We start from the raw sequence: 14,679 nt of genomic DNA, 5'->3' as shown, positions 1-14,679 counted from the left end.
TAGTAATTTTACAAATTCATGGGACAATAAAATTAATAAGATAATTTTATTAATTTTATATGATAATTATAAAAATGTTCCCCACCAGTTGATAATAGTTCATTTGTGGACCATTGGGACTGTACAAGAACCACCAGGCTGCTGATCCAACGGTTGCAGCGCCGACGTAAAAGCCAATTGCGAGATAACGGAAGAATAGCCAACCGGAGATGAGGGATTCGTCAGCTTTTCGGGGTGGCTATAAACAAAATCGATGTAGTAGAAGAAAAAATTTAATTTAAATTATTAACTAGCAACAATTATTCATAAATTCTTCACTTAAATGAATATGAGAAAATAAAAACTATATAATATTAAAAAATTCAATTAGACTTTTTCAAAAAAATGAATTTCAAAATTCAATTATTTTTTAAAAATTCACGCTATATTGCTTTTAATATTCAATTATTATCTAAAATTTTAACTGAAATTAATTTTCAAATCAATGTTTATGAGAAAATTCTACTAGAATTCAATTATTTAAATACAAAAAAAATAATTTATTGAATAATTGAATAAAATTAAATTCCCATAAAAAATCGTTATCAACAAATTTTCAAATAATTGAATTCCATCAACGAATTTTAATAAAATTTCTAAAAATAATTACATTCTTCGAGAAATTTGATTAAAATTGTATTAAAAATAATTGAAATTCTGCAAGAAATTTTTATTACTTGTGAAAATAATTATTGAATCCCTAAAAAAAATATTATAACTCTTGCACAATATTTAATTTTTGAGAAGAATATTATTACTCTTGAAAATAATTGAATTTTTACAATATTATCTAACTTTTACAAAATTGAATTTTTTTTCTTGTTTTTAACTAAAACATCTTCTATAAATGCATTATTTTTAATAATTTTTAAAAAAGTTCTTTAAGAATTTTTAAATTCATTTGTTTACAATTAAATTTCACAAAATTTCAATTATTCGAAATTGCTCAATTAAATATATATATATATTAGAAAATAAAAAATTAATTAAAAAAAAAATCCGCAATTAAAGTTTCTTAAAAAAAATTAATTCCACAGAATTGTTAGTTAAAAATATGAAAAATTCAAATTTTCAAAGATTTTAATCTGGAAACTTTTGAGAATTTAATTATTTCTAAAAATTTACGCTCTAATGCTTTTAATATTCAATTATAATTTGATTAATTCAATTTTATTAAAATGTAATGATACTAATTGAATTTCTGCAAAAAAATTTACTATTTATAAAAGTAATTGAATCCATCCAAAGAATTTTAATACATATTTATGAAAATAATTAAATGTTTGAGTAGAATTTAATTAAAATTTTTGAAAATAATTGAATTGTGGAGAACAGTTTAATTATTTATAAAGATAATTGAAATTTTGAGGAGAATTTAAAAACAATTTTAAACATAAATTGAATTTCTGCAAAGAATTTTATTACTTTTGAAAATAATTAAATTCTTGTGAAGAATGTATTTTAAACTTTATTTCTCAATTATTAAATTAAAATGCTTTGAAAATTCGATTTGTTAAAAAGTTTTTAATGAAATTCTTTAACAAATTTAATTATTTTCAGTTGAATTTCACAAAATTTCTATTAATTCAATAATTTGCTTTTAAATTTATGCACATACTATATTTAAATCAGTGACTGGTTTTTTACTATCAAATTAATTATTTTTAACTAATTCAAATTTAGAGAACAGTATAAATATTTATAAAAAATTGAAATAAATTCCGGTTATTAGACACGCTGGATTAATATAGTTAATTTTTTTAAAATAGTACCTTGCTCATAATGTCAAGATCGGGGGGATTGAAACCAAGAGCTGTTGCTGGAAGACCGTCAGTAACAAGATTGACCCACAAGAGTTGAACAGGAATCAAAGCTTCGGGAAGACCAAGAGCGGCAGTCAAGAAAATACTATTAAACAAAAAAAGCAAAAGTTAAAAATCTATATTCAAACTATAAACGAACTTAAAAGCACAGAAACAAACCTGACGACTTCACCAATGTTGGAAGAGATAAGATAACGGATGAATTGTTTCATATTATTGTAAATAGCACGGCCTTCCTCGACAGCAGCCACAATGGAAGAGAAATTGTCATCAGCCAACACCATCTCTGAAGCTGATTTAGCGACAGCAGTTCCGGATCCCATGGCAATACCAATTTCAGCCTTCTTTAAAGCTGGAGCATCATTAACACCGTCACCAGTCTATTTTCAAAAAAAAATTATACCATCAAAAGTTTGATCATCAATCTTCAAATTATCCTTATAATAAAATTCTTACCATGGCAGAAATTTCGTTCATGCCCTGCAAGAATTCAACGATTTTCGATTTATGAGATGGTTCAACTCGAGAGAAAAGTCGCGCTCTGGCGCAAGCTGCCTTTTGCTCGCTCAATGGCAAATCATCGAATTCACGTCCAGAATATGATTTTCCAGTGGTGTCCTCATCCTCGCCAAAAACACCAATACGTCTGCAGATAGCTTCAGCTGTTGCCTTATTATCGCCAGTGATAACAATGACACGAATTCCAGCCGCACGACATCTGACAATTGAATCAAAAACTTCTTTTCGAGGTGGGTCCAACATTCCCACGACACCAACGAATGTCAAATCTTTCTCGTACGTATAGAATTTAGTCGAATCACCAAGATCCATTTCGTCTGGTTTCATTGGATGATCAGCTGTCGCAAGAGCAAGACAACGAAGTGTATCACGTCCCGTACCATATTGACGTGTAAGATCGAGAATACGATTTTTCAATGTCGACGTAAGTGGGAATCTCTGTGAACCAATACGTGCGTGTGAACATCTATCTAAAACACCTTCAGGCGCTCCCTTAACGAACAATTTTGGGCCACTACCAAGTTTTGTCGTTCTCAATGGCACACAATATGAGGACATTGATTTACGATCACGTGAAAATTCAAGTGTAAATTCCTTCTTCCATTTTGTTTCCAAATCTTGACGGACAACAATAGCGCTTGTACGACGATCGAGACCAGTTTTTGGAACACCGAAAGGATTCACTTTCTCCGCCAGTACAATTAAAGCAGTTTCCGTCGCCTCACCGACCTTTTCAAAAGCTTGTTTAAATTCATTAAAATCAATCGCCGAATCGTTACACATTATACAAATTGTTCCCATTTCATGTAGTGTCTCATAATCCTGACCCTTAATCTTCTGTCCTTTTAGAAAAACATCACCAATTGGCTCGTAAGTCGAACCAGTGATTTCAAATTCATGAAAACTACTGTCATTACCCTCAATCTTTTCAAAGACAAACATGCTGTAAATAAAAATATCACCATTAGCACAAGCCGAGAATCAGTGAAAGTATTTAAAAATACGGACACTTTACGGACCAAAAATGAAAAATTACGGACCATTTATGAATTTACTGACAAAAAATATTTTAACCAGTCCGAGACAAATAAAAAAACATTATAACTAAAACTATAAATTAAATTTTTCATAACAAATAAAACATGAAGATATCGATAACTTCGAGAAAAGAAATTTCAATTATTCGTAAATTTTTCAATTAAAAAAATATTAGAAAATAAAAACTTAAAATAATATATAAAAAAAATGCAATTTAACTTTTTCAAAAAAATTAATTTCAAAATTCAATTATTTTTTAAAAATACAAGCTATATTACATTTAATATTCAATTATCTAAAATTTTAACTGAAATTAATTTTTAAATCAATTTTTATTTAGAAAATTCTACTAGAATTCAATTATTTAAATACAAATAAAATGCAAATAAATAATTTATTGAATAATTGAATGTTTCTTAAAATTCAATTCCCATAAAGAATCGTTATCAACAAATTATCAAATAATTCAATTCCATCAACGAATTTTAATAAAATTTTTAAGAATAATTACATTTTTCGAGAAATTCGATTGAAATTGTATTAAAAATAAATAAATAATTGAAATTCTGCAACGAGTTTTATTATTTGTGAAAATAATTGAATCCCTAAGAAGAATTTTATTACTTTTTGAACAATATTTAATTTTTGCGAAGAATATTATTACTCTTGAAAATAATTGAATTTTTACAATAATTTCTAACTTTTACAAAATTAAATTTTTTTTCTTGTTTTTAACTAAACATCTTCTATAAATCCATTATTTTTAATAATTTTTAAAAAAGTTTTTTAAGAGTGTTCAAATTCATTTGTTTATAAATTTAATTTTACAAAATTTAAATTATTCACAAATTCTTTAATTAATAATATATTAGAAAATAAAAATTTTTAATAATTTAAGAAAAATCCGCAATTAAAGTTTCTGAAAAAAAAATTAATTCCACTGAATTGTTAGTTAAAAATATGAAAAATTCAAATTTTCAAAGATTTTAATCTGAAACCTTTTCAAAATTCTATTATTTTAAAAAATTCACGCCATATTGCTTTTAATTTCAATTAATATCTAAAATTTTAACTGAAATTAATTTTTAAATCAATGTTTATAAGAAAATTCTACTAGAATTCAATTATTTAAATACAAATAAAATGCAAATAAATAATTTATTGAATAATTGAATGTTTCTTAAAATTCAATTCCCATAAAGAATCGTTATCAGCAAATTTTCAAATAATTGAATTCCATCAACGAATTTTAATAAAATTTTTAATTGTATTGAAAATAATTAAATCCCTAAAAAGAATTGTATTATTTGAAAAAAAATTTTTTTTTTAGTAGGGGAATGTAGTCAAGGTTGGCCTACTGTCTAGGTAGGCCACTCGCGTTTTTTTGTCAAGTTCACTAGCGCCACCTACGCGCATTTTTGTCGAAGCTTGTCTTAGTGAAACCTAACTTTTTGTTCAATTACATTTTCGGAAAATCGAAAATTGTGTTTTCTGTGACGTCGGTACAAAAAAAGCTCAAAAAAAGTTTTGTGCATAATGTGAAAAACCATTAATAAACGATAAAAAACAAATTGAATCGTCAAGGCAAGTATGCAGAAAATTTGTGGGACTCATGGTTGAAAGAAAAACAAAGTAAAAAATCGAATCCCGAAACGTATTTCTTTATGGTTACAACAATTCGGTAATGTTACTTACTGTCAAGGTCGGCCACTATGTGTTTAAAATGCGCAAAGTTGAGGACGAGCTACTTCATTTGAAAAAACTGCAATTCTGTATAACTCATAATATAATTGATCATCTTATTAATATTTTTATTTAATTTTATTAATATTTTAGTGCAAAACTTTTTTTTATTTATATTTATTTTTTTATATTGTTTATTGTTATTATTTTGTTATTTCATTAAGTTACAAACTGTAAACAATAAAGAATCAATTTTCCGTAACTCCAAACATGTTATTTTATTTTTTAACGATTAATGCCCTTTGAATTTTAAACATGGCCGACCTTGACTGTAATGGCCAACCTGGACTACAAATTTTTTTTTTTTTAAATCTTTATAACTTTTTCATTTTTAAACCTGTCAATTTACTTTGTACAGAAAAAATGTTCCTATTAAACAGGACTTTCCAACCATATACTTCAATTGTCCAAATTCATTTTTAAAAAAAAGTTATAAACAAAAGTCAAAAAGGTGGCCGACCTAGACTATGTTCCCCTATTATAAAATTTCTGTGAAGAATGTTATTACTCTTGAAAATAATTGAATTCAGGGAAATTTTTGAAAAATAATTGAAATTTCGACAAGAATTTTATTAAAATTTTTGAAAAATAATTAAATTTCAGAGAAGAATTTTATTTCTAAATATAACTGAAAATTTGACAAGAATTTTTTTTTATTATTTGTAATTAAATTTCTGCAATCAAATAATAATTTGTAATTTCTCCAAAATTAAATTTTTTTTAGCGTTTTTAACTAAAATTCATCTAATAAATCCATTATTTTTAACAATTTTTGAACAAGTTTTTTAATAATTTTCAAATTCATTTGTTTGCAAATCAATTTCACAAAATTTCAATTATTCGTAAATTCTTCAATTAAATATATATTAGAAAATAAAAATTTTAAATAATTTAAAAAAAAATCGGCAATTAAAGTTTCTTAAAAAAAATTAATTCCACTGAATTGTTAGTTAAAAATATGAAAAATTCAAATTTTCAAAGATTTTAATCTGAAACATTTTCAAAATTCAATTATTACTAAAAATGTACGCTCTAATGCTTTTAATATTCAATTATAATCTAAAATTTTAACTGAAATACATTTTTAAATCAATGAATAATTTCATGTTTCTTAAAATTGAATTCTTATAAAGAATTTTATCTATAAATTTTTAAATAAGTAGTAAGTAAGTAAGTTTATTTAACATATATAATTGAATTCTTTTGACGAAATTTAATTTTTAATTGTATTGAAAATAATTGAATCCCTAAAAAGAATTTTATTATTTAAAAAAAAAAAATTTTTATTATTTTAAAATTTCTGTGAAGAATTTTATTACTCTTGAAAATAATTGAATTGAGGGAAATTTTTGAAAAATAATTGAAATTTTGACAAGAATTTTATTAAAATTTTTGAAAAAAATTGAATTTCAGAGAAGAATTTTAACTGAAATACATTTTTAAATCAATGTTTACGAGAAAATTTTTCTAGAATTCAATTATTTTTAAATACATAAATAACAATTTATTGAATAATTGAATGTTTTTAAAAATTGAATTCTCATAAAGAATTCTATCTATAAATTTTTAAATAACTGAATACTTTTGACGAATTTTAATAAAATTTTTAAGAATTTTTTCTAGGAATTCGATTAAAATTAAAATTGTATTAAAAATAATTGAAATTCCGCAATGAGTTTTATTATTTATGAAAATAATTGAATTCATGAAATGAATTTGATTAATTACGAAAATAATTGAATCCCTGTAAAAATTTTATTATTTATGAAAATAATTGAATGATTGCGAGGAAATTTATGAAAAAAAATTTGTAAATAATGAAATTCCTGTGAAATTTTTATTATTTTTTGAAAATAATTAAAAGTTTGTGTAGAATTTTCATAAATTTTTTTTTTTAAATAATGAAATTATTTTGGAAAATTTTATGAAAATAGAAGATATTGAAAATCATTGAATTGAGGAAACTTTTTGAAAATAATTGAAATTTTGCCAAAAATTTTGAATCAAAATTTTTGAAAATAATTGGATTTCGGAGTAGAATTTAATTATTTCTAAAGATAATTGAAATTTTGTCGAGAATTTATAAAAATTTTTTAACAGAATTGAATTTCTGCGAAGAATTTTATTACTTTTGAAAATAATGGAATTTCTGCAATCATTTATAATTTCTCTAAAATTATCCAAATTATATCGTACAATTTACCATTGTTTCATCCTTTTTGAATCAAATTACAAACTTTACGGACCTTCTTTCAAAAAAACGGACTTTTACGGACTTTGAAAATATCACTTACCGACTGACTGACATTTGATTTGTCGTTAAAGTTCCAGTTTTATCGGAACAAATAACTGATGTACAACCAAGTGTTTCAACAGATGGCAAAGAACGAACAATTGCGTTCTTCTTGGCCATTCGTCTTGTTCCTAAAGCCAAACAGGTGGTAATGACGGCTGGTAAACCTTCTGGAATGGCGGCGACAGCTAAAGCGACGGCAATCTTGAAATAGTAGATTGCACCCTTAATCCAGGAACCACCGTGCGCTGGATCATTGAAATGACCAATGTTAATGGCCCACACAGCCACGCAAATCACAGAAATAACTTTAGACAATTGCTCGCCAAATTCATCCAATTTTTGTTGCAATGGTGTTTTAATTTCCTCTGTCTCGGACATTTCTGTTCGAATTTTACCAATGGCAGTATTCAATCCAGTTCCAATGACAACACCACGTGCTTTACCAGCAGCAACATTTGTTCCCGAGAAAAGAATATTTTTCTTGTCCTAATTTTTTTTTTTTTAAAAAAAAGCCATTAGTTTTCGCATTTAATCAAAAAATTTTACATTAAGAATGAATTAAAAATTTTTCTAAAATCTTCAAAACTTGACAAACCTGATTGACAGCCCTAGGATCTGGAATGGCGTCTGTGTGTTTTATAACTGAGACCGATTCACCAGTCAAAATGGATTGATCAATCCTAATGGTGGTGGAGAAAATTTTCGTTAATCGAATATCAGCTGGAATTTTATCACCGACTGATATTTCAACAATGTCGCCGGGGACAATTTCCTTTGCTCGAATCCTTTGAACACCGGATTTATCACTTCTGACGACTTTACCCATTTCGGGCTCGTATTCTTTAAGGGCTTCAATAGCCGACTCTGCATTGCGTTCTTGCCACACACCAACGACGGCATTGGCAATAAGAATGAGCAAAATAACGAATGGTTCGACAAACGCCGTGAACGCATCATCATGCTCTTCAAATAAAGCTAATACCTGAAAAGAATTTATTTTGAAAATTAAATTTTTTTCTTAACTTTCATGAATTTCTTCTTTAAAAAAAATTTCTTCTCTAAAAAAAAAAAAAAATTACTTACGAAAGAAATAATAGCGGCTAATAGAAGAATCTTAACTAGAAGGTCGTCGAATTGTTCCAAGACGAGTTGCCAGATGGATTTTCCTGTAAGCAAATGGAGAAAAAAAAATTATTACAACAACAAAAAGAGATGCATTATAATTTTTTTCTACTTTTTTTTTTTTTTTATTGAAACAACTAATACGACGAGAAATTAAAAAAAGAATTTACGTCACAGGCAACTCAACGCGAAGTCCGCCTTTAACGTCACGCTCGAATAAGTACCTCATATTGACAAGCTCTCTGTTAATAATAAACGCTTAGAATCCTTGGACTTCAGTGTCACTGGCCAAAAACCTTGGCGCAAGAAATAGTATATTTCAAGAAACTGGTATCGTTTTAACACCGTTTTGTTATCTAATTATTGTTGGAAATGCCAAACAATTTTTGTGCCGTTGACTATTTTTAATGCGATTATACATCTAGCACTTAATAGGATTAGCAGAATTAACAGCGTGCGGCATTGAAAATCGCTAGTTATAATTTGGAATGCTTTCAGGAAACTTTCGAAACATTTTTGCCACATATATATGAATATACAAATTAATACAGGATGTCTACTATTTTCGTTCAACAAAATTCCTGGCTTTGTCCTAATTTTTCCCAGTTATTTTCTTCTCATTAAATTTAAATTTATTTAATTTCGAACATAAATAATTCTACAAATGTCTTCCAAAATTTTTATTAGAGTTTTTATTGAATAATTAAATTCTTTTGACAAGTTTCTTAAAATTTTTTGAAAATAATGTATTTTTTAAGAATTTTAATTAAAAATTTGGAAAATAATTTCATTTATTGTAAATAATTGAATTAAAGAAAGAAATTTTTTGATTTTTTAAAATTATCTTGTCTGTTCATAATTATAATTGAAAATTTGATTAATTCAATTTTATTAAAATGTATTGATAGTTGATACTAATTGAATTTCTGCAAAAATTTTTACTATTTATAAAAGTAATTGAATCCTTCCAAAGAATTTTATTAAATATTTATGAAAATAAATAAAGAATAAGAAATAATAAAAAAAATAATTAAAAAAAATTAAAAAATTAAATTAATTAATTAATTAATTTAATTAATTAATTGTTTAATTATTATTTAAAATAATTAAATGATTGCGTAGAATTTTATTAATATTTTAAAAAATAATTGAATTGTGAAGAACAGTTTAATTATTTATAACAATAATTGAAATTTTGAGGAGAATTTAAAAAAAATTTTAAACATAATTGAATTTCAGCGAGGAATTTTATTAATTTTGAAAATAGTTGAATTGTTTTTTAGAATTCTATGGAAATTTATAAAAATAATTAAATTCTTGTGAAGAATATATTTGAAAAATAATATTCAAAAGAATTTAGTAAACAAGAATTTTTCTATTAATGGAAATCATTAAATTCTTGAGAAGAATTTTTTTTACAGTTTCAAGAAATAATTGAATTCTTTAGACGAATTTTAATAAAATTTGTAAGAATAATTACATTTTTCGAGGAATTTGATTAAAATTGTATTAAAAATAATTGAAATTCTGCAATGAGTTTTACTATTTATGAAATAATTTAAAATGCATTGAAAATTCGATTATTCATTTTTAGAATTTTCAACTAAAATTCTTCTTTAAGTCACATTTCTTAAAAATAATTTTTGAAAAAGTTCTTTGAGAATTTTCAAATTCTTTTTTTTACAATTTAATTTTACGTAATTTCGATTATTCTGACATTTTTCAATTAAGAATATTGGAAATTAAAAACATGAAATAATTAAAAAAAATCCATTAAACTTTAAAAAAAAAATTAATTCTGCAAAATTCTTAATTAAAAGTATGAAAAGTTCAAATTTTCAAAGATTTTAATTTGAAACCTTTTAAAAATTCAATTATTTCTAAAAATCTACTACTTATTTCTAAATAGAAAAATAATTATTTTATTAAATAATTGAATGTTTCTTAAAATTGAATTTTCATAAAGAATTTAATCAACTTAAATAATTAAATTTTCTTGACAAATATGAATAACATTTTTAAGAATAATTTCATTTTTCGAGAAATTTAATGAAAATTGTATTAAAAATATTTGAAATTCTGCCAAGAATTTTATTAAAATTTTTAAAAATAATTGAATTTCGGAGAAAAAATTTATTATTTATAAAGATAATTTTTTTTTAATTAACTTACAACGTGATTTTTACGAATTTTATCAAAATTTTCGAAAACAATTGAATTTCTGCAAAGAATTATATTTACTTTTGAAAATAATTGCGAATTCTTGATACGAATTTCATTAAAATTTCTTTTTAAATAATTGAATTCTTTTGTGAAATTTTATTGAAATAATACAAATTGAAAATAATTGAATTTTGACAAAATTTATTAAAATTATTTTAAAAGAAATTCAATTGTTACAAAGAATTTTATTAAAATTTTTGAAAAAATTTAATTAAAAAAGGAATTGAAAATATATACAAAGGTTTTTTAAATAATTGAATTCTCTTGACAAATTTGAATAAAATTTTTAAGAATAATAATTTCATTTTTCGTGAAATTTAATGAAAATTTTATTGAAAATAATTAAAATTCTGCGATGAGTTACATTTTTTATAAAAATAATTGAATCCCAGTAAAAAAAGGTTATTTATAATAATAATTTGTAAATAATGGAATTCCTGGGAAATTTGTATTATTTATGAAAATAATGAAATGTTTGCGTAGAATTTTATTAAAATATTTTTTAACTAATTGAATTCTTTTGGGAATGTTTATTAAAGTAGTAGATATTAAAAATCATTGAATTGAGGAATGTTTTTAGAAATAATTAAAATTTTATCAAGAATTTTATTAAAATTTTTTGAAAATAATTTAATTTTGGAGAAGAATTTGTCTATACTTTTGAAAATAATTGAATTTCTGCGATAATTTCTAATTGCTTGAAAATTCAATTTGTTTTAGTGTTTTTTATAATTTTAACTAAAGATCTACTTATGAAAATTGTTAACGCAAATCTTTTAAAATTGAATTAATTTTTAAATATTTAAGTGTAAAATTAGATTTCTAGAATAAACACAATAACTTTAGAAAACAACAATTTTCCTGTTTTTCGATCAAAATTTCCTGACTTTTCCAGGTTTTTTCAAGGTTTATAAAATTTCCTGGCATTTCCAAGTTTTCCAGGTTTCCAGGTTACGTGGCAACTCTGACTTTAACTTTCGAAATTGTCAAAATTGTAATTAATTTTTATTTTTGTAAATACATTGGCATAAGAAAGAAAATAAGAATGCAAGAGTCTAATGACAAAAAGAATGAAACTCGAGACAGTGCTGTGGTAAATCTTATGACCTTGTTTAGTAAGTGCCTTTGCCATCAGCAATTGACGTCATATTGTTCCTTGGTCTACGTTTACCGATTTCATTAATTACAATTTAGTGATGAGACTAGAAAAAACGATTAAAAAACTGAGTCAACTTTTAATCAAAGAAAGTGTAAGACGCATACGATTCAAATCATTTGGTCACTTAATTCTTTTTTTTATTTCTTCCAAAATTCTACTGTAAATGTTCAAAATATTTAAAAGATAGAAAAAATGTTGCTCCATTTTTTTCTACAATTAAATGCTATAGTTATTTTGGGAATTTCTTTTGAAAATCTTTTTTTGAAGTAATTATCAAAATAGCTTGTAAATTGAGATCTAGGTACAATTATTTTAGGTGTAGAAAACTCAAAAAACTCAAAACTCAAAAGAATTTCGAATTCATTTTAATACTTCTTGTCAAATTTTTTTTTTAATACCTACTTAAAATATAAAGATTTTCAAAAAAAATTCCACAGAGATGAAAGTTACTGTTTTTCTTCTTAAAAATAAGTTCTTCAAAAAGCGCTATTTTTAAACCTCCAAAAGCATCACTCCCTTCAAAAAAAAATTTATTTTTTTTTTTTTTTGAGAACTTAAAACGCTTTTATCTCGAATCTTCATTTTCAAAATCGGGAACGTGATATTTCTAAAAATAGAGAAACGATTTTTCTAAAATTCAACACTTTTTTTTAAATTAGATTCACTTGGAGGTGGTTGAAGGATTTTTACTTTTAATGTTTAAAACTCGTTTTTCAAAAAAAAAAAAAAAACAATTGATTGAAAAAAATGCTTGACTTATTATATTATTTCTTTTCTTCTTTAATTTTTTAATTTCTATTATTTTTCTACCTTTATTTATCAGCCATTTTGAATTTGTTAAATAAAATTTCAAAATCATTATTAAATGACCAAAAATTCTATCAAATTCTGAATATTTATTATTTTTTTTTAAATTTGTTGCGGTCATATTGGATCCACCATTTTGAGTTTGGAAAAAAAATAGTGGAATTTTTCTTAGCAAAAATCACTAATTTTAATCGATGACTTACAAATTGACATCGAAAATCGCGATATTCTCAAAACAAAAATTCTAATCTTGTTAGAAATAAGAAGGATTTTTAGAATATTCAGGCTTCGAACTCGATAATTAATTTTAAAAAAGTATCAAAAAGTAGCTTAATGACAGAAAAAAAGTAGTAAAAAATTAGCTATAAAAAAAAACTAGAAGACTCAATTTTTTTTATAATTTCTTAATTACATTCAAAAATAGAAAAAATTTATAAAATAAATATTTAAATACCTATTTATTTTATCCACAAGAATTAAAATATTTCAAATGATTTCAATGTAGGTAAAGCATTTTTGAAATTTAACTATATTTCTAAAAAATACAAAAATAATTCTTTCAAAATTCAATTATTTTTTTTTCTTTTGAAATTTATAAATAAAATTATTCAAAGAAACAAATTATAGGTATTAAATTTTTCTAAATAATTGATTTTTTCAAGGAATTGAAATTAAATTTTTAAGAATAATTACATTTTTCGAGTAATTCATTTAAAATTGTATTAAAAATAATTGAAAATTCTGCAGTGAGTTTTATTATTATTTATCATAATAATTGAATTCTTGCAACAAATTTTATTAAACTTTTTAAAAATAATTGCATTTTTGAGAAGAATTTAAAAAAACTCTTTTCAAAAAAATGATTTTTTTTAAAAAATTTAATGAAAATTCTGTTTTAAATCCTGATTTTAAATAATTGAATTTCTTTTGCAAATTGTTTATTATTTATGAAAAATAATTGAATTCTTTCAAAAAAATTTTTATTAAAATTATATTGAAAACAATTTAATTATTATAAAGAATTTCATTAAAGTTTTTTAAAATAATTAAATTTTACAAAGAATTCTATTAAAATTTTTGACAATAATCGAACGTCTGTGTGGTATTTTATGAATTTTTTTTGAAAAAAATTGAATTCTTGCGAACGATTATATTAGAATATTTTAAAATAATTGAATTACCGAGAAGAAATTTATTACTTTTAAAAATAATTGAATTCTTGTGATGAATATTGTTATTTATGAAAATAATTGAATTTTGCAGAGTATTTTATTAAAATGCCTCAAAATAATTGAATTTTAGGGAATAATTTTGTTATTTATCGAATTTTTGTCAAGAATTTTATTAAAAACTAAAAGAAAAATTTAATTATTTCAAAAAAATTTAATTACAATATTGTATTCATTTTAAAATAATTGATTTCGTTCAAACAATTTTATTGAAATATTTGAAAGTAATTGAATTTCTGTGAAAAATTCTAATTTCATTGTAAATAATTGATTTTTTCGAGGAATTGAAATTAAATTTTTAAGAATAATTACATTTCTCGATCAATTCCTGTAAAATATTGTATTAAAAATAATTGAAATCCTGTTATGAGTTTTATTATTTATGAAAAATATTGAATAGTTGCTAAGAATTTTATTAAAATTTTCAAAAATAATTGAATTCCTGAGAAGAATTTTATTATTTATGAAAATAATGGAATTATTGCGAAAAATTTTATTAAGGGCATTTGAACCATTATGACGTCATAGGTTCTGCAAAGCATGTGTTTTAAGGCTGTGACGTCATCATGGTTCAAATGCCCTTAAAATGTTTAAAAAGAATTGAATTTCTTTGAAAAATTTTCTTATTTTTGAAAATAATTATTGAATTCTTGCGAAGAATTTTATAAAAATCTTATTTAA

General features: G+C 23.3%; 1 protein-coding gene across 5 annotated transcripts in view; it reads right to left on the bottom strand.

The window, feature by feature from the left end:
* LOC122505805 (calcium-transporting ATPase sarcoplasmic/endoplasmic reticulum type) overlaps nt 1-14,679 on the bottom strand; it is a 54,808-nt gene that overhangs the window by 18,153 nt on the left and 21,976 nt on the right. For all 5 annotated transcript variants that reach the window (XM_043617648.1, XM_043617649.1, XM_043617651.1 and 2 more), the window contains exons 4-10: nt 8,542-8,624; nt 8,054-8,440; nt 7,457-7,944; nt 2,319-3,324; nt 2,022-2,242; nt 1,812-1,947; nt 86-238 (exon numbers count right to left, since the gene is read on the bottom strand). In XM_043617648.1, the coding sequence (XP_043473583.1) occupies nt 86-238; nt 1,812-1,947; nt 2,022-2,242; nt 2,319-3,324; nt 7,457-7,944; nt 8,054-8,440; nt 8,542-8,624 (2,474 nt within the window). The remainder of the gene's footprint in view (nt 1-85; nt 239-1,811; nt 1,948-2,021; nt 2,243-2,318; nt 3,325-7,456; nt 7,945-8,053; nt 8,441-8,541; nt 8,625-14,679) is intronic.

The sequence above is a fragment of the Leptopilina heterotoma genome, unplaced genomic scaffold (genome assembly GCF_015476425.1).
Source record: "Leptopilina heterotoma isolate Lh14 unplaced genomic scaffold, ASM1547642v1 Lhet_369, whole genome shotgun sequence".
NCBI classification, from domain to species: domain Eukaryota; kingdom Metazoa; phylum Arthropoda; class Insecta; order Hymenoptera; family Figitidae; genus Leptopilina; species Leptopilina heterotoma.
This window is presented reverse-complemented; position numbering and strand designations above follow the sequence as displayed.